Source organism: Sturnus vulgaris, chromosome 11 (genome assembly GCF_052056855.1).
Source record: "Sturnus vulgaris isolate bStuVul1 chromosome 11, bStuVul1.hap1, whole genome shotgun sequence".
Taxonomy (NCBI): domain Eukaryota; kingdom Metazoa; phylum Chordata; class Aves; order Passeriformes; family Sturnidae; genus Sturnus; species Sturnus vulgaris.
This window is the reverse complement of record NC_142253.1, coordinates 13,876,064-13,898,297: the sequence shown is the minus strand read 5'-3', so window position 1 is coordinate 13,898,297 and position 22,234 is coordinate 13,876,064. Positions and strand designations below refer to the sequence as shown.

Sequence of the window (22,234 nt, the reverse complement as noted above, 5' to 3'; positions counted from 1 at the left end):
TCCCTCCCTCCCTCGGGCGGGGCGGGCCGGGCCGGGCCCGCTCTGCTCTGCTCTGGGCACGGCCGCCCCGCCTCCTGCCCGCGGGCGCCATTTCCGCGGCGCGCGGTGAGGCGGCGCTGAGGCGGCGCTGAGGGCGGGGGAGCCGCGCTGACCGCTCGCCTCCGCTCGGGGAGTCCCAGCAGGGCTGGGGCTGGAAGGCAGCTCTGGAGATCGCCCAGTAAAACCCCCCTGCCCAGGCAGGGTCACCCAGAGCCGGTGACACAGGGACAGGCCCGGGTGGGTTTGGAATGTCTGCCGGGAGGGAGACACCATGGCTTCCCTGGGCACTTCCAGTGCTCTGGCATCCACAACGTAAAGAAGTCCTCTCTTATGTTGAGCTGGAGTTTCGTGTGTTTTAGTTTTGGCCATGGCTCCTGTCCTGTTGCTGGGCACCACTGAATGATCTGGCACAATCCTCTTGGCACTTGTCTGACACGTTTATATGCATTATCGAGATCCCGTCAGTCTTCTCCAGAGTAGACAGGCCCAGCTCCCAGAGTCTCTCCTCGTAAGAGATGCTCCAGATCGCTCATCTTTGTGGCCTCCACTGAACCTCTCCAGAGGTGCCTTGTGTTTCTTGTACTCGGGAGCCCAGAATTGGATAGAGAACTCCAGATGTGCCTCTCTAGGGCCGGCTAGAGAGGCAGGATGACCCCCCTCGACTTGATTCAACCCCTGCTCCATAAAGCTGTAGCTGAGGATCTGCCCCCCGGCCTGTTCCTGTCTCTAAAAGAATGTCACAGTATCCCACAGCTTAACAGTAACCTGGTTCTTCCACAGAGGAGAAACGGTTCAGACTTGCAGGCTTGCCCCATGTGACTTCCTGTCAGGATATAATACATATTTCCAAAATACACGTTAAAAAATTCGGTGAACACAGAGACTTCTGCATAAAATATTGACTTCACCAGCCATCAATGAGCCAATACATATTTTCTAGCAATTCTGAACACTATGACATTAACACTATACTTAAATAGGCAAATAAAATACTCCATATTTGTTCTAGAAAGCTCAAGCAGTGCTAGAAGTCACAATCTAGAAACAAACAAACAAAAAAAAGGTTGATCAGAGAACAATGACAAAAAGTAGTAGTGCTAGGTTGAAGGCTGTAATTGAGAATCTTAGAGGTATCTTCCAACCTTGATGATTCTATGATTCTGAGATAGCTCAGATCTTGTTAATTAAACCTGGCATTTCTGCACTGCACTCCTGTATTTGAATGTTCTGTCCACTGGTAGTTTGTCCTAGAAACTGTATTGTATTGATTTTAAAATATCCTAGTTACATGTAGTGAACTATTGCTATCATTACTTCCAGAAGACACTGAACCACTCTCATTAAAAACGCTGCACCTTCATCTTCAAGGTTCTGCAGACTCTGGGTTCCAGAGACAGAGGAAACCATCTCCATGTACAGAGCATTCAGCCATGCTCACTTGGCAAGCTGCCAGGAGGAAGTAGCATGTGGAATTCTTAGCAAGGTAGGATAAAACTTTTTTCCACAAACTAACCAATTTATTAGAAGAAATAAAAGCAGACACCACTCTCTTAGCTTAACTGCTTTTTAAAATTGTTTCATCAGTTGTCTTCTTGAAAATCCTTTTAATAGAAATCTTCAGAAGAAAAACTAGACTGAAAATAGGCCAGGAAGGGTAAAACAGAGCCAAACAACCAGACTTGACAGTAGCAAAGTTCAGAGGTTGTTCTGGAGAGCACTACACAAAGGTTAACTGCTGCAACTGCCATTCGCTCTGCTCCAATCTATATTCAAACTTCAAATAATTGGGTAGGGTAGGCTAATTACCTTTTTTTTTTTCTTTCTGCAGAACCAGTTACTGAAATCTTTTAATTTCAGTAATACACTCTGAAATGATATGGACAATAAAATCGGGATACGGAAGAGCCTGATAAGAATCACACAAGCCTTAGTTTAAACTTAGGAACTCTGAGACATGGACTGTAATGCCAAGAGCTTTCAGTGGCAGAGCAGAGGGGGAAGAAATGAGGGTATTAATGCACTTTCAGGGTCCTTGTGCAGGTTTCTTCTCAGGGTACAAAAAGGCACCTTGTACACCTTGTAACCCACCATGTCTAAACAGCAGCTTGGAAATTAAGTAACACATGGTAGCTAGAAAGTATCTACTTGTGCAGGAAATGATACCGAAGAGATGCAAGCTGAGGAAACAGACACAGGCCTGCCAGACGTGGTGGAGACAATCCACAGCCATTTGTCACAGCAGTTTCCCCACAACATCCCTGTTAAAATCCACTTTGGCACAAGATAAGGACTTCTTTTGTCCTGTTGGAGCTCTGATGCTCAAAGGAATATTGTCAGTAGGGGAGTATGAAAGATCTCAAGAGTTACAAGTAGCATCTATGAGAAATACTGATTTTGTCTCTTCCTTTTCAGATTTTACACTATAAAATCTACCCTAACTGTTGGTGAGGTAACAGTAAATTAAAACTAAGTTCCCTGTACAAGATTCTTAAATGAACCTTTCATACGCTACACACAGCAAATATTTTGCTTGGGATCTGGTTGTGCCATTGCCTCAAATAGGCCTAAAATCAGACTGATCTTGTAGAGTGAGTGTGACCAACTTCTCTGAGAATGTTGCACAACTTTTCCTCTTCTCTCTCCATCCTGGCATCCTTTCCACAATCTGTCAGTCTTCTCAAGGCAACAGCACACTTGATTCTGTCAGCAGCCATATGGTCAGAAGGTAAGACTAAGGCAGCTTGAGCCACCATTTCAGATCAAGTTTCCTGATTGTTCCTTGCTCACTGTGCTCTGGCTTTCTCTGCTGAGCAGTTCCAGACCTCATGAATTGGATTCCTTTCAAATAAAGATGAAACAGAAGATTCAGTCTGAGAAAGCAGCTAATACATCCCAGATGCTAATGAGTATTCAGTCCAACAGGACAGACAAGAGTTAGTCTGGAGCAGAATTTAAACTCCCTTACTGTGCAGATGGGGACCTTCTCATGTGCTCTATAGACCTGCTCTACTGGAATCTTCTACCTGCTGATGTAGTCAAAGCCACAGAACCATTTTAGTAGCACAGCAGCATTTATTAGCTTGAGCTCTGTACCATGCTCACTGAATTGAGAGCAGTTGTTAAAATACTGGCTGCACTGAGGAAGGGAATGACAATTTTTGTATCACCCCTGCTGTTTTAAACACTGTTCTTTAGACAGATGTTGACATTTGCCTCAACCATCATCTCACTGACATGAAGTTATTCATATCAGTTGAGTGAGGTTAGGCTGGGTAATTTGGTCTTCTCTAATCTGTGGTTTAGAAGAGGTGAATAAAGTAAATTCTTCAACTGAGGCCAAGCGTAAGTGAAATCACATTTATAATGCCAAATTGCACAGTATTGTATATTGCCCAAAGATACATTAAGAAAACATGGTTGTGCACCCTATTTCAGCTGCAGAAAAAAAAAAAACAAAGAACTTTGTAAATATATTTGCATCAGGAAATGAAAAGCTTATTTTAGAGATATGGCTACTTCATCTTTCTGGATGGCTGTTAGTATTTACAAACATAGGAGAAAAATATCAAAATGGAAGCAAGTACAATGAAAACAATGAAGTAATTTCTACACTAAGTTTTTGCTTCTAACAGATTAATTTACTCCCTGTTTTGTGTCTCTACAATGTAAGTAAGAGGTGAGTATTGCCAGGCTGTTACTGTTCTCTGCATACATCATTGGTAATGGCAAAGTGAGACGACAGTTAATGAAAATGGAGTTCAGTAGCTCCCTACTCCTTTGTCAATGTCCTGTGTTTTGTCTCACAGTTCTTTTAAATATAAACTGGCCAGATCACAGCCTTGCTTTTGCCTTTGTTGGCCCAGACTGATTCCATTTGTGACTGAAGAGTAATACCTGTGGTCCAGTCTCTGCGATCACAGTGATGATGTGCTCTTGAATTGCCTCGTAAGGATGGCTCTCTCCTAAACTGTCCCAAGTGTACTGGCAATGGCAATCTTAGCAAGTGCCGTCTCTGGCTGGACATAGGGTGCTTTCCTGTTTCCCTCCTGTAAGAAAATAAAGGGGATGATCTGGATCAGTCCAGTATTACTACAGCTCACAACTTCTTTTGTTTCCTCCATTGTTATCTGAATGGTAAAAAGACCTTAAGATGGACTTAGCTTAGACAATGTTATTTGGAGATCACTTCCCACTACTCCCCCTCCATTCCCTGAATCCTTGTACTGCATCACTGAGTACTTATTGTGGTATTGTGTTATTAAAACAGCAGCTTAAGCATTCACAGGATGAAATTCCACCTTGTGTCAGTGCCTCCACTTTGATCTACTGAAGAGGCGTGTTATTTCTGCAACTCTGACCAAGTGTGATGGACTGTAAAGCAATAGCTGAAGTCATGGTATACATTGCATGCAACAGTCAACATTTCTTCCACATTCCTGGGACTTGCCTCTGAAACCATGTACAATGTGATTAAAACAAGGATGCAAATGTATGGACAAACAGTCTTGCTTCAGAACATACAATCACATCTTGTTAGCTTCAGTATTAATTACTAGACTAGACAGCTTATTAAATACATACACAGGATAACTGGATTTTTCCATCCCTTCATCCATGTTTCAGCGTCAGGGCATTATGTGCAGCAGAAGCATGAAAGCTCAGCTATGACTGACATTTGCTGAGATACTGCAAAAATGCATTGCTGACATAAGTACATGCAACCCTGTTTACCAGAACAGGAGCTGCATGCACTCAGCACTGCTAGAATTCAGGTCAATTAGCTACCATGGGGCTACGTGCCAAATTTGTCCTTAAAAACTGTTCTCAAAAGATTGCCAAATCCAAGTCTAGTAAGAGTTCATCACTACAAAATCCAAACAGTAGTGAGTAAAGAAAATGTGTGGAGGTGTGGGAGGAGACCAACAGGCTGTGCAATTGCAGTTTGAGCACTGTATGGATTCTAAACTGAACTGGAATTGCCAGTCACTGCTGTCCTGAATTGTCACCTTGCTAGTCCTAAACATCTCCATGTAGTGCACAAGTTTCATTTCATTTGCAAAGTTCTTAAAAAGAGAAGTGAAATTCCACTCACAGTGGAGTTGTGGTGGAATTCCAATCATTGTAGCCTGATGGATGGGAACGCAGTACATTGTCAGACCAAATCTGGTGCTGCAAATTTTCCAGAGACTCAGTCCTCTCTGTCACATCTTACTCAAAATAAATTCTATTCCTCCATCAGTGATAGCAAGTGGTTTTAGATAAGCACAAGCGTACACTCAAGTAAACACCCTGTGAAAAGAATATTCAGCAGGCTGTGAAATAATGATCAGCTCTGCAGATCCCATTGGAGCATGAAAACCACTCCCAACATCCTTTAGCTGCCATACAACAGCAGTTGGTGCTACACAGACTGCAAAGAGCTATAACCAGCTACCTGGAAAATGCAAGGTTCTTGTGTAGCACCTGATGCAGAAACATCCAGAAGGGAAATCCATCCACCTTTGAAGTCTGTGAGAGCAAGATACAAAGATAAGATACATAAAAACATAATAGATTCATAGTTCAACTCAACTAAAACCTTCTCTGCAGCTGATAAAATTGTCTGCAAAAGGAAAAATGTGTATGGAAAGCTTCATAACAGAACAGATCATTTTTGAGTTAGCAAATGTTGAAATAAAAACAATTTTAAACCACAGTAATTTCTATATTGCCTCTAAATAAAAATGTAATTTACTAAAAAAAAACCAAACCCAACCCAAAACCTGCAAAGTTTCCGAAGAATTATGACAATTTTATGATACATGAAAAATGTTCAGATTAAACCAAATAACTTGAGACAAGTCTTACACAATGAGACATTTTTATGTCTGTCTAACATGAAGCCTGCCAGAGGAAATCCAAAAGCATTTTATGTCTCACACAGTTGAAAGGTACTCACAGTGACTAATTTTGGGCTGATGATATTTAGGAAAGTATTTCCACTAGCAGTGCAAAAAATTACAGTATTTAAATCAAAGTTTGTAATGCTAATATTGCAGTATTCTGGGGTATTTGGATTAGTTTAGTATAACCAGTTAATGCTATTATTTACAAAACTATTTAAATTTATAATCTGACTTTTCATTTGTTGCAATTTCTTCAAATTATGTGAAGACAAATATGAAATACTTATGCAGTAGGAATTTGAGGCCTTTGCCTGCATCTGTGCTTGAAAGGCCTACTTAAGACATTGATGTTCCACAAGTACTTCACCATGTTTGTTTCCTCTATCTGATTCTTGACTCAAGTTCTATGATACTCTTCAAAGAAGCTCAGAAGTTATTAATCTCTTTAGTCTTTGTTTAAATGAATATCTGTATTCAATTAACTGCATTTGACCAAATTAAAAGAATAAAGTTATTGATGATAACTTGTGCGAAGTGAGATCTCCCAAACAGCAACGCTTCCACAGAGTGTGCCCATTTAGAAAGGTGTAAAAGCAGCTGTAATGTCCAAATAAAGCAGGAGTTGTGCTGTAATGCATAGGAGAGAAAGGGAAAAACCCTCTTCAGCCTGACCTCTGCAACACAACACACTTTGACTATTCTTGTCCTTTGAAAGAAGAGCTGCATTAGAAGCCCTTTGAGAAGGAAATCATTCAAGAATGGATGAAATGGATTGATGCCAGAGCATTCTCTCATTATGCACCACCAGCACATCCTTCCACATGCAAAACCAGTGACCAGCTCATCTTCAGTAATAACATCATTTAGTGGCTAATGAATTAAAGAAAAAGAAAAAATCTTCGATGTCTGTGCAGCACATCACTAGTAATTGTAAGAAATTATATGTACTGCACGAGAACAGGTATAAGAACAGTAATAAGATCAAGCTTTTTTAATAGAAAATTATGTTACAGATAAAGCTACATCACAGGCCCAGGCACTACAGATAATGAATCTACATTACTTTCACATATTTTTGTTATGTTAGTAGTTTCCCTCAGACAGCTATCTTCTTATCTGAATAATACTATTTTCAAACCGTTATTAAAAATACTGCATGTGTTTCTAACCAAACCTTTCGGTTTTCTGTAAAAGTTTCTGTTGTGGCAGGATTTTCCTATTAAACCATTGAAAAGTAAAGCTCTCTCTCTCTCCTTATAATGGCAGTGCCTTCCATCCTGAAGATCACATCAGGAGCAGGGCTTGCTGTAAACCACAAGAGACTCTGTACACATCCAGGTCCTGCAGGCTTTAACTGCACCCTCACACCTCAATTCTTGTGGGGAGTATAAGACGACAGAAGCTTCATTTGCAGCAGTTTTGTTACGTGGGAGAACTGTGTCCCCAGAGGACAGAAGTGAATTTGTTTGATGCTTAGAACATAAACCATAGAAGGCACTCAGCATCACCCATAAATCTCAAACCTACATGAGAACTCTGGATAACCTGCTAAGCCTCTCCCATCCCTCTTCTGAACCACAACTAGGAGCAGGATGTGCAAGTCATATGCTTTCTAAAATAAGACCAACATAGAGTTTATATACAGGAGCCAGGCCAGGTGATCTTTGCTCTGTAGATACTCTTAAAAGCTTCTTAACTTATTTATGAGAAGAGAAAAAAAGAAGTAAAACTTGTGCATTTACATCACATCCCTTGTGTGTTTCCAAGAAAGGCCTAAGGGCGAGTGCTTTCATTTCAGCCAGCATATAAAGCTTATTCTTTTGTGGTTTTATTTCCCAAGGTTGATTTTGTAAAATGAACCTGCTTGAATTTTAAAGTATGGGTTGTGGTAGAAATATTTTTAAAGGTCTGTTTAAAATGAAAAACAAAGGGCAACCAGATATGAGCAGCCTTGTTCTATGTAGCAGATTTTAAACTGTAATGGGAGGTCACCAAGCAAAGACAAAAATTAGGTACCTGATGTGATCAGTCAACTCCACTTTGATGCCTCATTACCAGAGGTTAAAAAACTCCTCAGCAGACCTGAAGAATTAGAGCAAGGAAATCATGCCTACCCAGTCATTTTCTGAACACACCCTGAAATACTCTGAATTCTTACAAGTAATCTGCATTTGAGCTTTGAAAATACCTGAAGACATGCAACAGTATGGAAACAAAACTCTCACTTAAATTCTTCTGTGCTTCAGGAAATACCTTCACAGGCCATACTTTTCTCTCTACAATATCCCCTTTCATATTTACTTAAACTCTTTTGCTATTCCTTCCCTTGTTTTCTTCTCAGGAATCTTCTATTCAATTGTCCTTTCCCTCTTGTTTTATTGCCAGTGCTCTTTCAAAAATGCAGCAACTGATAAAAATCTCTCTTCACTGCCCTCTTTTCTCAATGCTTTTTGAGCCTTATTAGGAGTGTCTTATGAAAAGGAAATGAAAAATTGTTGCATAACTGACAAGGATGAGCTTTACAGTTCATGGCTGTATTTTAAGTTACAGATCTATCACAGAAGTTTAATTCTCCTAAATTAATTATAGGTCAGGTCAAAAAACAAATCCCTCAATCAAAATCTAGAAGATTGGAAGGAAGCTGATTGACACCTGAGGTTGTGTGAAGATAGGTGAAAAAATTCCACTACTGGGCACTGGAAATATCTTTCAATAACATACATTATAATTTCTAATATTTTGATTAGAAAACGAAACTGAAGAGACATTTACCTCAGCCATGATAAAGACTATTTAGTAACTTGAAGGCATCCTATTAACAAATGAAAAAAACCTATATGAATGACAGGTTTCTTGCTTTCTATATTATCTTCTATAGTGAGAAGGAAGTATAGTTGAGCCCTTGCCAAACACAAGTCCACTAACTTCAATTAATTTGGCCCATGAACATAAGCTACAACTTGTTATTTCATTCTGCAAGCCTGCAAATGAAATCTGAATTTTAGAGGACGAGCTTTAGGAACCTAATGCCTGTTCTCTGATTCTATCCAGTACCATCCATATTACCATCACAGTAGGGATTGACTTTTTGCTCTCATATACTTAAAAAAACCATGACTATAGAACACACAGGATCAAGAGAGAAAAGGCCAAAAATATTTTGGTTTGCATAAACTTTTTATACAATGCCTGGTTTAGCTGGAGCTACACAGAGAAATTTAGAAGTATTACCTTATTCCCAAACCAAAGGGGGGGCATTTCATGTGAATAACAGTGAAGAGGAATACCTGGACCAGAGAAGACAAACAGATTAATGGCACTAAGAATGAAAAAAATATTATTGATATTGACCAGACAGGCAACACACCTAATATAGAATTTAGATCTAGATTCCAAAATTTAAAGTTTGATTCTAAGCAGTTTTCCACTTTTTTTTTTTATTATGTTGCAGTATATCCATGACTTCTGTACCTGTTTTGTATGGCAATCTTCTATTAGAAGAAGAATCTGGTTCTGGACGCAGTACAGGCATCAGTCCAACATGAACCATCAGGGCAACAGATGCCATTCTCCAGCGGCATGATGTCCCTGACAAATGTCCCTGACATTTGACCTGCCCTGCAATCACCAGCTCCTATGGGCAGTTAGAATAGGAACAAGTATCTAGCTAAGATTTAGGGTTTTAGGCCTAAGGTTTTATTTAATTTCAAGATCAACTTTTTCTTCCTCATCAGCTTCCCTATTTTGCTTTGTGAAATCTGGACCAATCAGTTGCATGGTATCAATCAGACATAGTAGGAGGACAACTGCAATTTCCAATGTCTTAGATCAAAGACCAAGACTGGACTGAGAATCAAATGCCATGTCTAGATGGATGAAAGGGGATACCAAAGAAAAAGTGATACAGAAAACACTAAACACAGAGCTGTACTTTGGAGCCAGTGAAAGTGCAGCTGCATTTCTTAATGTGAGAGGAAACATATCTATTTATCAAATTCAAAACACAAGGCTGCTGACAGCTGCAGAGGGCCTTGTAGAGGCTGTTCCCCAGTGCCCTTCAAGCAGTCAGATTGCATTTTCTTAGTGGACAAATGCAATATGGTTCTACCCCCAGAATAGAGTATGGAATTTGAGTTTCTTCTCTGGAAAATATTAACCCTAAATAAAAATAGAACGTTCCAGTAGGCTAATAGAACTCTAGAAATAAAAGGAAACATCACAAGATTTTAGGAGGTGCTGAAACATTTGTTTTCAAGTTTTATTACAAAAATATATTTGCAAACATACAAAATTTTGGATGAAAAAATGCTCATTCTTAAACATTAATGCAATAACTTAATAACTGCAAACATACATAGGTGCTATAAAACCCACACCATACCAAAAACGTTAATGATGCAGTATCTACATTTTTTGACTTACAATTATTCCGGTTTCCAGAAATCTTTGCTGAAGCCTCCCTTCCCCATGGTCTTCATATTGAAAGAACATGCAAATGGCTACAACTGGTGCATATGCAGAAGTGATAAAACTCAGAAATTACTAAAAGCACATAATGTACATAAAAAAACCTAACTAACCATATGCCCATACACTGAATAGATAAAAATAAATATACCACCAAATCAGAGATACTGCAACTTTTCCATCTTGAAGTGAAAGGAAGATATTGCATCTTAACATTTTCGTAATGTTGCCAGACAAACATGAGGTGATACATATTGCACACATTCCTCTTGTAAAGATATGCTGTACAAAGCAACTCAAATACCTGGCAAAAAAAGTGGCTGATTTGTTTAGAATACTTTTAACAACCAAGAAGTCTCAAATTAAAGTTTGCTTTCCAAAGCATTCCAGAAATTCTATCAGTGACTACACATGGCATAATGGGTTTCAGAAATAAACCACAATGAAGCAATTAGAAATGCAAGCAAAAATGATACATACAGCAGCAAGTGTTTAAATATTGAGTATTTATACACAGAGTTACACATAATAAATCAGGATGAATCACTTCAATTTTTTTATCACTCATTCTGCAAATCTTGTTTAATTTGGAAAGATATTCTGCTTCTAAAGTTAATAGCTGTTAGGCACCTTTCATATGAACTTTGCATTGTTAAATAACAACAGAAAAAGTCTAACTACAAAACTGAGAATTTTGGTTTTCCTGAACAATTCAGCAGCTGTAGGTTTAAAACTGTCTTTGATTAGGGAAAAAGTAAAAATCCAAACTCAAACCTGAAGTAACTTAACGTGGGCCACAAAAAACATGCTTAGATAATAATTAATTTGAGGAGTGTAGTCTGAACTAATAATATTTTGATTCCCATAAAGAATAGATAAAATCCCCATTAAGCCAGCAGTTAAAAAAAAATCACTTGAAAATGGTCACAATAATTTCCTGTGATGCCCCAAGGTAACTTGCTACACACTGGTTATCCCTACATGCAGATAACACAAATCAAGCACTTCAAGAAGCTGGTTATTTCAAACTTACAAAAAAATGTTTAAAAATTAGGGAAAAAGGTTTTTAAATACACAGTCCACATTAAAAAGAAAAACAATCAGTTTTTATGCTGTAATAGAGCTTGTGTTTTACAATAACCTTTTAATCGAAGGAGTTTATCTGTTAGAGCCACCCCCCTGGCACTTGTCACAGCTCTGCAGTGGGGGGTTCCCTGTCTGCTGGCCCCACACAGAGCTTGGAACAAACACATGCACTTGCTCAAGGTGTAAAGTTTGCTCTGGACACTACGATTTCAACTCTGGTTCTCTGCCAGTTCATTTGGAAAGTTTGGGCAGGGATGTAAACCATCAACCTGTTGCAACCAGGACACACTAAAACCAAAGTGAAGTAAGAATCTGCCAGCTGCTTGTTTCCATCTGCCCAGGAACCCTCACAAGTTAAGGATATTCAAAGTATTATTACTTTTGTATATGGCTGAAGAACTCAAAATACAATCCTTCCTATCATTTCTACAGATCTTTGGATACGACTGTATTTAGCAAACAGTACCAACGTGCACTATCAGCTTCCAACATTCCTGTTCTTACAAACTTTTATCAAATCTTTCATTGAAGAAACCAGAAGCTGTCCATGAGAAGTGAGAAGTTATGGACTCCATCATCTTTGCTCAATCTAGATAAGAGCAATCCTCTGTTTGGCTTAGACCGATCATTTTTGTTCAGAGGAATTGCTCCCTGGTTTGTCCCTTTCAGTGAAACTTTTCCTAAAAAGCCCAACACAAAATCAGTTTAGACCTTGAATCTAACTTGAGTCTCACTGTTTAGGTGCATACACAGTATTGTAACTCCAGTTTATGGAAGAAGCTCCTATCTTCCTTAATAAGTCTGAGTTTGTATTGCTGAATTCAAATGCTACCATTAAATCCAATATATTTCTTGATGAATGCACATTAGCATCTTTCCCTGAATCTTGAACATTTTTCTAACAATATACTATATATTTTAATTGGAAACACTGAACTAAAAGGCTGAGAAGAGCTTTTCAGAAGGCAGGTAGTGCTAAACAAAATATATTTTCCACTAAAAAGCTAGGAAAAAACTAAAATAGTTCAAATACATAAAAACGTAAATATTGTATCTAAAACATCCTGATTTGTGAACAAGTCACAATTAAAGCTCAATTACTAGTTTCCAATGAAATGGCCATGCACCTTGACTACGTCAACATTAACTAATCCTTAGGATATCTATGCATACATATATGTTGTAAGGAGCCAAACAATATTTTTCTTCATATTTCAATAGTGCTTGAGGGAAAAGAATGAAGCAGTGCATCACAACTCACTACAGATTATCTCTTTACTCAATAACCCAACACTTCTCTACTGAAAAAGCATCTTTTAAAACTACTATTGCTGGAAAAGGTTGGGACCTGAACTCAGATTAATGACCTTTGCATGCCTTTAAGAAATAAATATAACCCTTGGATAAACCAACACAGCAGCATAAAAAAGAAAAAGTATAATTAAAAATTTTCTGTTTTCAAATGGGAAAGTACCCAGTTAAATTCTTAGTGAACAGTAACTTACTAAATCACAGATACAAAGCAGTAATATTTTAATTAGATAAACTTCAGACTATGAAGTGTGCACTAATAATTTGGGGAAAGGGCAACAGAAAAAAAAGCATGCATTTGTTTCCCATCTGCATAGTTTTCAACACTGCACTTCCAACACAAGTGAGGAGTGAAAGCCAGCTATGGTGTGGTCCATCCTTAAGCTAAAAGGGAACAAAATATTTAAATTTTATCAAACACTGCTGAACAGGAAGAGAGTCTTTCAGTGGTGGTCTCCTAACTATAAATTTAAAATGAGAATTTTGACATCCAACTACTTTGTTGCTTAAAAAAAAGAGGTACAATCACTGAAGATTTTGCATATTTCAAATTTTGCCTTTTTAAAGAAAATGGCCTTGCTCACTTGGGTGTTTTATGTCAGTATGCAGAAGCAAATAAGATTAATGAAACACTGAAAGGATGAATTTACATGCATTAGCTAGAGACTGCCAATGTATTGAGCTAATGACATTTTTAGACCTTTTGTTAAAGATTTAGCTCCAATGGTCTGGCTTCCAGACTCTTTCCTTCCCCACACCTGTCAGCTTCATCACAAAGCATTTTGCTCTCATTTTCCTCAGTCCTTCAACCAGGAACTAGGTTCCTACAACTGCATTTGGTTCTGGTGTGCTGTAGTGTACTATACTGTGCATTTGCTGGTTGAAATAGTTTTGAGTCTGTAATCCTTGAACAGTGAATACAGCCAGGAATGAAAGCCAGAGCAAACATTTGCACATTCACTTAATGCTAAATGAGAGCTCAAATGCAACTTAAGTCCCCTCCCCAATAAAAAAAAAGTTTGCTGGTGATGATCACAGTGAAAACCTAGATCATTCTGAGAACATTACTTTCATAAGTATTTAAGGAATAATCTTTCCTAACACGTTCAAATTCAAGACATTGAAAACTAAATATTCTTTTACAAAAATATTAGTTTTATAGATGAGGCATAATTGTTTCTAAAATGAACATATTTTAAGTAGATTCAGCTTCAATTATAGCTTAATATTGTCTGTACTCTTGGTGAGGACTTGCAAGTAGACTTCATGGATAGTGCTGAGAAAACGGGAATCATTCTGCAGGAAAAAGAGAAACACATTAGAAACATTAGTGAAAAGATGCAAAAGAAGTTTAATTTAATGCCACTTTAGTTGTGATAAGGATTCCTTGCAGCTGATAAGGGAAGGAGCTGTGTGCCTGAACAAAAGGTGCTTTTGGAACACACACAGGCTGTGAACCACAAAGCTGGGCAGCAGCTGAAGGCACACTGGATGCTCAGACAAACAGGAGTCACTGTGTCAGCCTGGCCACATTTTGCTTCCCTCCAGAGTCCAAACCATAGTCCTAGGCACAAAGAATCCCATTCTGTGTACAGGCTCCCAAATCCAATCTGCCTGAGTGTCAGATGTGATGCTGTTTGTCAGGCAGACCAGCCGAATGGGACTGCAGTGTGCTCTACAAGAATTCCCATGTCAAAGCATGACTGGGAAGTGAATTGGTTTAATCTATGGACAATATTTACAGATATTTCTCGAGTCTAATTCCTTCAAACGACAAGTTACAAAACTGGTATCTAATCAGTTCGCTTGAGGGTGTAATACTCTCTGTACAAGATCTGAACAGCAATTGGTATCCTGCTTAGAGAGTGCTGTGTGAGTACTCCCATGCTGCAGGATATGCCTATTTTGGTCTTCATTCAGTTCTCTCTCTGTTGACTGGAGACAAATATCCCTGTCAGCTCTCTAAAATCACCACTGAGAATACTGGCAGTTGAGCTCAGTGCCAAGATTATTTTAAGTCTTGAATTAGAAAACTCATACACACAGTAGAAGAAAAGTATACATAGATCAGGCAACGTAATGACGGGATCTGGTAATGACCTTTTTGGTTCTAACAACTTGGTCACTGGGAAGATTTTGATTGTTATTTTTAGACTTGCATTTTGGGTATAAGCTCTACTAACACCAGCATGGAGTGAGCAAGAGAATCCTGAGCTAAGAAAGAACTGTTTATCATTCATGGCAACTTCACCATGACATTAGAAGTCAAAATGGCCTCAATGCACAGCTGCTTCCTACATCAAAGATTTAATTCAACAGAACTTTTTAGTCCCTAAAAACAGCAGAGCTAAAACTTTGCAATTTCCATTTCAAAGAAACACACTAAAAGTAAAGGTGAGGAAAGGTTCTGGGAAAGTGAAAACAGGAAAGCTTTCCTTGAGGAAGTGGAACACTTGCAAAGACAGCAAAATCAACTCCCCTCTCATACCAGCTTCTACTAGTGCAAGATACTCCTCACTTGTCTAGAAATTCATATGGATGTGAAAGGACACATCCCAGGTACTCTGTTATTCTAAGTCTTCCACATCTCAAGCAAAAGGAGCAAGCTGTGCCATACTCTGTGTACAGTGTGGAGTAACCTGCCCCTTCCATAACAGAAAAGAACATATTTTGTAATCTTTCAGGGCAAAAGGAATTACAGGGATACAGCATTTGTCAGTGTTGCCTTCTGTGCTTGGAACCCCATCCCTCAGAGTCTGTATAGACACTACCTTTATTAGATGTATCAGTGCTTCTTGAAGCTGAGACCTGCTGAGAACAGTAGGAGGTGTAGTCTGAATTTCTGTTGTTCCAAGTGTTAAAGGCGAAGAAGAACTGGCTTTATTCTCCACTTCAGTAGCTTTTGTAGCTGATTGCTGAAACACACTTGGAGACAAGAGCACTGAAGGCGTTACTGTCGTCGTGGCTGTAACAAACTGTGGAGGTGCCACCTGTAAAAGAACAAAAAATTAATAAGCACTGTGTTCAGTAAGAATGAATGATGCTGTAAAGGCTGGAGAGATGAGCACAAAGAAAATTAAATGAATTGCAGCCACAATTATTCAGTCAGATACAGCAGAATAGCTGCTCTTAATCAAGAAATATCTACCTATGAAGATTAGTACCAATAGTACTTCTCACTTTCAAAGCTGAAGAAGATAACAGCCTTAAACATTGTTGTATGCAGACTCCTTCCTACTCACGTGGTTGCTACCTTCCAGAATTTTTAAAACATAACACACACAACTAAAATTGAGCTTTTCACCTAAGTAATCAAAGGAGCCTGTAGCTGTTTTGCAAATTATTTTCCCTCGGAGTTTTTGGAAAGACCAGTCCTGCTTCCTGCACCCCCACTCCTATGGTCTCCCACAAATACTTTACTTCAAATTTAAAGCACATCTCAAACATACTTAAAGAGACTGCTGAATTATAATTGAAGCATTGGAGGACACTGAAATATTCTCTGTTTTTGGGGGGATATAGGACGAAAATATTTTGAGGACCATCTTCCCACCTCATGGTTCCACAGGTCTGTCTCTATTTCATTACAAAAATGCACATAGTGCCTTCACCACTCTTTCTTTTAAACATAAATTGCACATTTATAGGACTATTACATTTGCATCAACAGGACATGAATAAATGTCCTCTTTGAGTAACTCTGACATCTCCTGATAACTGCAATTGTCACTCAGGCTGATAATCTGTGTTTTGCCCAGGCTTCCAGGATGACCAACATGGTGAAAAAACAAAGAGAAAATAAAAAAGCCAATCTCACTCCAAAGAAAAGCAACACTAAATGTGATTTGTAAAGACCTTTGATATGTCAGCAAAAGGAGTTCCCCTTGGATAACCAACAATCTCCAGAGGAAAAAGCCCTCCAAAGCCATCTAAAGTTAATGTGTATAGAATTACATCAACAACAGCAGAACTAGAAAACTGATTTTCTTGTAGTCAAAACTGTGAAGACTCACAGCGTGGGATTTTAGCTGAAGACAATGTGTTTAAACTGACAGTTTACTACACAATATGCACATATTTCTTAAAATTTCCAAATCCATATAAAATGCTTTTAATTGGGTAATTATTTACTAACTGGGTCATGAACAGACTGTAGAGCTTATTTTATAGCAGCCCCCTAGCTAAAAAAGCATTTTACTTCAAGTAGGGCCGTTTTTTTTGCCTTCACAATTAGATCTGGGCATGCTACTAAAACTGCTTTCATGGAGAGCAAGTCTGACAAGAATGAGGCAAGAGATCTGAAAAAGGAGTGGGTGCATAAGGGAAAAGTAGAATTAAAATACAGATGGTGTCCTAAAATGAATATGTAATCAAAAGGTAATTAAAACCAGTTCTTGAGCACTTAACTATTATCAAGTTATTTTGCAACTGCAATCTGAAACTTAAAATTGACATTATTTTAAACTGTTACCCAAGGCAGTTCTACGAATCTTAAATCTGCTTTTAGCTCGCTAAAACTTGCCATTAGAAGTTTTACAGTAGCAATTACTTGTAATTTTTTTCTTCATCTTCAATTTTTTCTACTTTGTATCTTTCCATAAAATACAAGGTATCTCAGGAAAACTGAGACACAGTAAGGCAAGGATTGCGTTTTAAGCCTCTGGGGTGCTTTAACATTGGGCCAAGGCTAATAGGCTCTACTACAATATTATGGCATTAGTACTCCCTGCTTGCCACATAAAAAGTCCCAGTTCAAATGGTGCAAACTCAGTGCAGGGTTGCCAATCCAAAAATGTGCTTTCATTTCTGCATTAGAACCAACAATAAGAGGGACTGTAAAAGAGCAGTGCACTGACAGCAGCTCCTCCTTCCTTCAGTACATTTCTGTTTCATAACAGCTCCCTAAATATGGTGACTATTTGAGATAGCAACTAGGTACCAGAGCTATCTTTTTTCTCCTAAGAAAACCCCTAAGACCAATTAGCAACTTATCCACTTACTTGACTTGCTTTAGACAAAGTTTTCGGCTGTGGAAATACCTCTGGTTCCTTGTTTTGTTGTACAGTCTGAGTTAAGGAAAAAAAAAAAAAGCAAAATTCACAGGTTACCATTCACAGCTCAATTTCCAGAGGTGGTTCTCTGTTTTTAAGAAAGCCACAAAACGGCAAATTTCAACAGATTTTAGATACAATTTGATCAATTTTGTAAAACTGATATAATCAATGCAAAGCTGGAAAAAGAGGTAAAATCTGAATTTATGTTTTATGCTTCCAATATTATGGCAAACCTATAAAGTCATATCTCAGTGTAGTCCACAGGTACCCACAGAAGAAGTGGGTCAAAACTGAAGGAGTACAAAACACTCAAAGCAAAATAACCAGAAAAAGGAAATTATTAATTGTATACTTTCAAATAAGGTACAGGCTAGACTTCCACATCACCTCTCATCACAGTGCTCAGCCTGCAACCTTCTGTCCCTTCTCAGATCCCAGCTCTGGGCAGTACTTTTCTGACACAAGATGATATCTTTAGGACTTATTCACCCACTAACAGCAGCAGTTTGAAAATGCTGCTCTGCAGACAGGTCTGTCACTGACACCAGATGTTAATGACACAAAACTAATGGAACTGGATTTCTAACTCAGCCATTCAATCAATACCACACAGTGGAAGTCCTTCATTATTTTCAAACAGCTAATATATAACAGCACAGTTTTCAAGGGAAAAATACATGCAGTCTAAAGCTTCATGGATATCAAAGCCCACAGAATACCTGAAGGGGAGAGATTATCTTGCTGTTCAAGGCTGATGGCTTACTGTGAGACTCTTTGAAGCTTTCTGGTGTTGCAAGCTGGCCAACCGAGGCAGAGATGTTTGGTGTTAAGGGAGTCTTAGCAAGAGACTGCTGTTGTGTTTGGTCATGCTGTGGGGTCAACCTGAGTTTCTGGAGAAGATCAACACTTGTATGAGATGCATTTGAGACAGTCCCTGTGTTTGCTGTAGTCAAGGGTGCTATGAGCTGGCTTTGGCCAGCCATTAGATTCTGTGGAGCATGGTTCACTTCAGATGGTGGCTGATTCACCAGTGGGGATATGGGCTTGGCAGCTTGCTGCATAACTTGCATTATACTGTTGCTTTGTTTGAGGCCAGGAAGCATCTGAGCAGGGGCAGCTTCCATTGTCGAGGCTGAATTAAGAACAGGGCTTAAACGAACTGAATAGCTTGAAACGTTTTTCATATCAGGCTGGGAAACTGAAGCTGGAGGTATTATCATAGGTGTTAAACAGTCCTGCTGATTGGCACTGGGTTTAACGCTCGGACTTTCAGATTTCCCCAGGGATTGTTGCATTACTGGTGACTGGTCAAAGGAAAAAGGCAAAAGCAAACTGTGCTCTCTGGCAGATGCATCTGTCTGCAGCTTCTCCATTCTCTCCGGATTGGGATATGGGGCTGTAGGCTGTTCCTTTTGGACAGAGGTTCCAAACAGTTCCTCCAAAGTCAGATGCTTCTGCCTTGACTGAAAAGGCTAGAAAGAAGGGAGAAGGAAGTTTTCAGTTTAGAACTAAATACAGGACTGTGCAGCTCACACAGTCTACTACAAATTCAAGGAAGTTCAGAGAGACAACTAGGTCAAATGCATATAAAATACAGTTCGGGTATCAAGGGTGCCCTATTCGTAAGAATTTTGAAATTAATTTCATTTATGAGGAACATCCTAGCTATGTATGGCTTTTCCTTGTGGCCATCTCAGGACAGCCTCTGCAGTAGCAGTCAGGAAAGGGGATGGCTATGCATTCTGTCAGGAACATGGCACCTGCCATCATCCATCAGCCCTAACTACACAAGGCACTTAAGGGAAGTGGAGGGAAAAACATACATGTTGAAAAAATCACCACAGAATTTACAGAATTGGAAATAGTTAAATGGCCTAGAAGATGGGAAAGGAACACAAAAAACAGAAGCTGCACAACTGAACTAGCAATACATACGTAGACAGTTTCCCTAGATGTTACAATAGGTAATAGAATTTATATAAACCTAAACATATACCTACTTGAAAAGTGCCTATATGTACACAGTTACATCTACAAGTCCCTTAGTCTCTCCCAAAAATATACATCTAGCCTACACCACCGACCATTGTTAAAAAAATATGGTTTTAAGAATATCATATTTTACTGAAAGTATTTTAAAATGTGCTTCAGTAAAGAGAAAAGAAACAGCTATTAATACCACTGATCTCAAAATACTCCTTTTTTTTTTGAGGTTGCACAGGACCAGAAGTTATGTAAAACAGCTGGACTGAAATACAACATTCTGTTCAGAAGACCAAATGGCCTGAAGCACAATTCCAGTGTATTCTGATGGTATGTCTAAACAAAGATGCTACTTCATAATGACAACCACTGCACCATGACATTGCTCTGCTGGCTCTGATTTCTCTAGTACAGAGAACAGCAGCCAAGGCACAGCAGCACAGGTGCCACACAAACAGCCCAACAAGAATCCCTTGAGCCTGAAGTCACACTGTCTTTTGCCCAGGTTACTCATCTCTTCTGTTATTGAAATTCAAATTTAGCTAGTTAAAGTCTGGCACCCTTTCATTGTGGGGCTGGGACATTCTATAGTTTATAAAACCTTGTTAGTTATGTTAGGAATATTTTCCTAGAAAGTTGTTCTTACTTTTTTTTCCACTGATCCTGCATTCTGGAGACCGGTCCTTCAACCATAAAGATTCCATTAAGAGAAAAATCACTGTTCCAGATAATTTCAAACTCAGCTGTCACTTCAGTATGATTAATTGACCAGCCTTCCTTTATTAATACATACAATAGTCAAGTAATAAACTGAAATCTCTACCATGCCCTGTCAGACTGGGCAGTCTCAAACATCAACTTACTTTTCCCTCTTTCACCTTGTCTGGTTGAGGTGTACTTTGAGCATATCATCAACTCCATGTGTTTATGAAGACCTTTATCATCAGGGGCTGCATAAAGGCCACAAGATCACTTTATTTAATAGGAATAGAATGCTGCTGCTCAGAGGGTTTCTCCAGAAATGATTTCAGATAAATTAAGCTCTATAGTCCCAGCTCTGCTAATTCATGGTTCAGTACTAGTGTTCTGGTTCAGTTTTGCAGACTGCTGGCACAGAAACATTTAATGATACAACTGATTTTAATTTTGAACTGCCAAGATACAACACTTAACTACATAATATTATACAGAAGACATTTATTTTTATTCCCAAATGTGTGGTATCTTTAGCATGAGATGAAGTTAATCAACATGCAAGTCTGACATTTTGGAGGGAATTTAGCAATCTCACTGTACTTATCATATGCACACTATTTTTTGATTTTGCTGGTCATCTGTTTTAATTAGATGAAAAATGTACTTTTATAGTTGAAATGGAATGTTTTTCCAGTAGTCTCTCAGTCGTCCGTGTTACTAAAAATGTGGCTCAGAACCAACACATTTGAGATATATTAGAACCCAGTTAACTGGCTTTACAGAACTCTCACTTATATTACCAATTATTTTTTCCAGTACCTCTGCAGCTATTATTTAAAATAGCTCAACAGAATGAAAAATATGACATTTTACTTGTTCTATAAATAACTTTCCCTTTAATTACTTCAAAGCAATTTGTTGGAATCTTTCTTTCCAGTTTTAACTTTACTAGTTAATTGATTCCTGCTCTGCAATTCCATGCACTGTCAGGTAGAGTATTTCAGCTGATTTTGTACAGTCTACATGGAATGACCCAAAGAAAATATGTGCTTTGAAAGCAAAGCCTCAGGCAGCCCTGGTGCCAGGTCTCCAGACATGGCATGCAGCAAGCAAAGCTGGCTGCCAGGGGTCACTCCATCACTGTCCCAGAAACAAGTGCTGCTCAGGGGCTGGAAGGGCTGTGATAGAAATAATCCCAGCAAACTCCCCACCCCTCATTTTAGTTCATGAACTGTTACTACCCTACCCATAAATCAGACTCCTGCTGCCCAGCCCCAGCCCTAACCCGAACTACGACTACTCCTCCCAACTGTGCATTTTATTACAAGTACCAAGTGCAAATTCGCTCACGTTTTCCTAAGGGATTTCATTTCTCGGGCACGGTGATTTACGGCATCAGAAGCACCCCAGTGAAGCACGGCAGGGAGAGGAGTTTTCCACGGGGCGTTTCCGAGGAGCACCAGCAGTGCCCGTGCCGTGCCCACTGGGTGGCGCTGCAAGCAGGCCCACGGGCCTTCCGTGCCACAGGCAGCTCAGTCACCGCACAGCTCACTCGGTGCTCTACTTTTATCACTACAAAGTCTTGTATGCAGCCCCAGCTTCCTTGTGCACGACCACGGCCGTAGTTCTGAAGCACAGACAAACCTTCAGTAAATGTCTGACACAGAAGACTGGGGATTGAGCTCCTGAGTGAAAAGACCTGACTGCTGGGCA

At 39.2% G+C, this 22,234-nt stretch overlaps 1 protein-coding gene and 1 long non-coding RNA gene across 2 annotated transcripts in view; one reads left to right on the top strand and one right to left on the bottom strand.

Moving 5' to 3' along the window:
• Positions 1 to 182: 182 nt before the first annotated feature.
• Positions 183 to 22,234, top strand: part of LOC148222492 (uncharacterized) — a 35,316-nt gene continuing 13,264 nt past the window's right edge. Inside the window, exons 1-2 of the long non-coding RNA XR_015806077.1 lie at positions 183 to 1,522; positions 20,055 to 20,155. This is a non-coding gene — a long non-coding RNA (uncharacterized LOC148222492). The remainder of the gene's footprint in view (positions 1,523 to 20,054; positions 20,156 to 22,234) is intronic.
• DCP1A (decapping mRNA 1A) overlaps positions 10,149 to 22,234 on the bottom strand; it is a 31,995-nt gene continuing 19,909 nt past the window's right edge. The window contains exons 7-10 of the mRNA XM_014869601.2: positions 18,562 to 19,314; positions 17,789 to 17,854; positions 15,560 to 15,778; positions 10,149 to 14,084 (exon numbers count right to left, since the gene is read on the bottom strand). Coding sequence (XP_014725087.2) covers positions 14,004 to 14,084; positions 15,560 to 15,778; positions 17,789 to 17,854; positions 18,562 to 19,314 — 1,119 coding nt within the window. The 3' untranslated portion in view covers positions 10,149 to 14,003. The remainder of the gene's footprint in view (positions 14,085 to 15,559; positions 15,779 to 17,788; positions 17,855 to 18,561; positions 19,315 to 22,234) is intronic.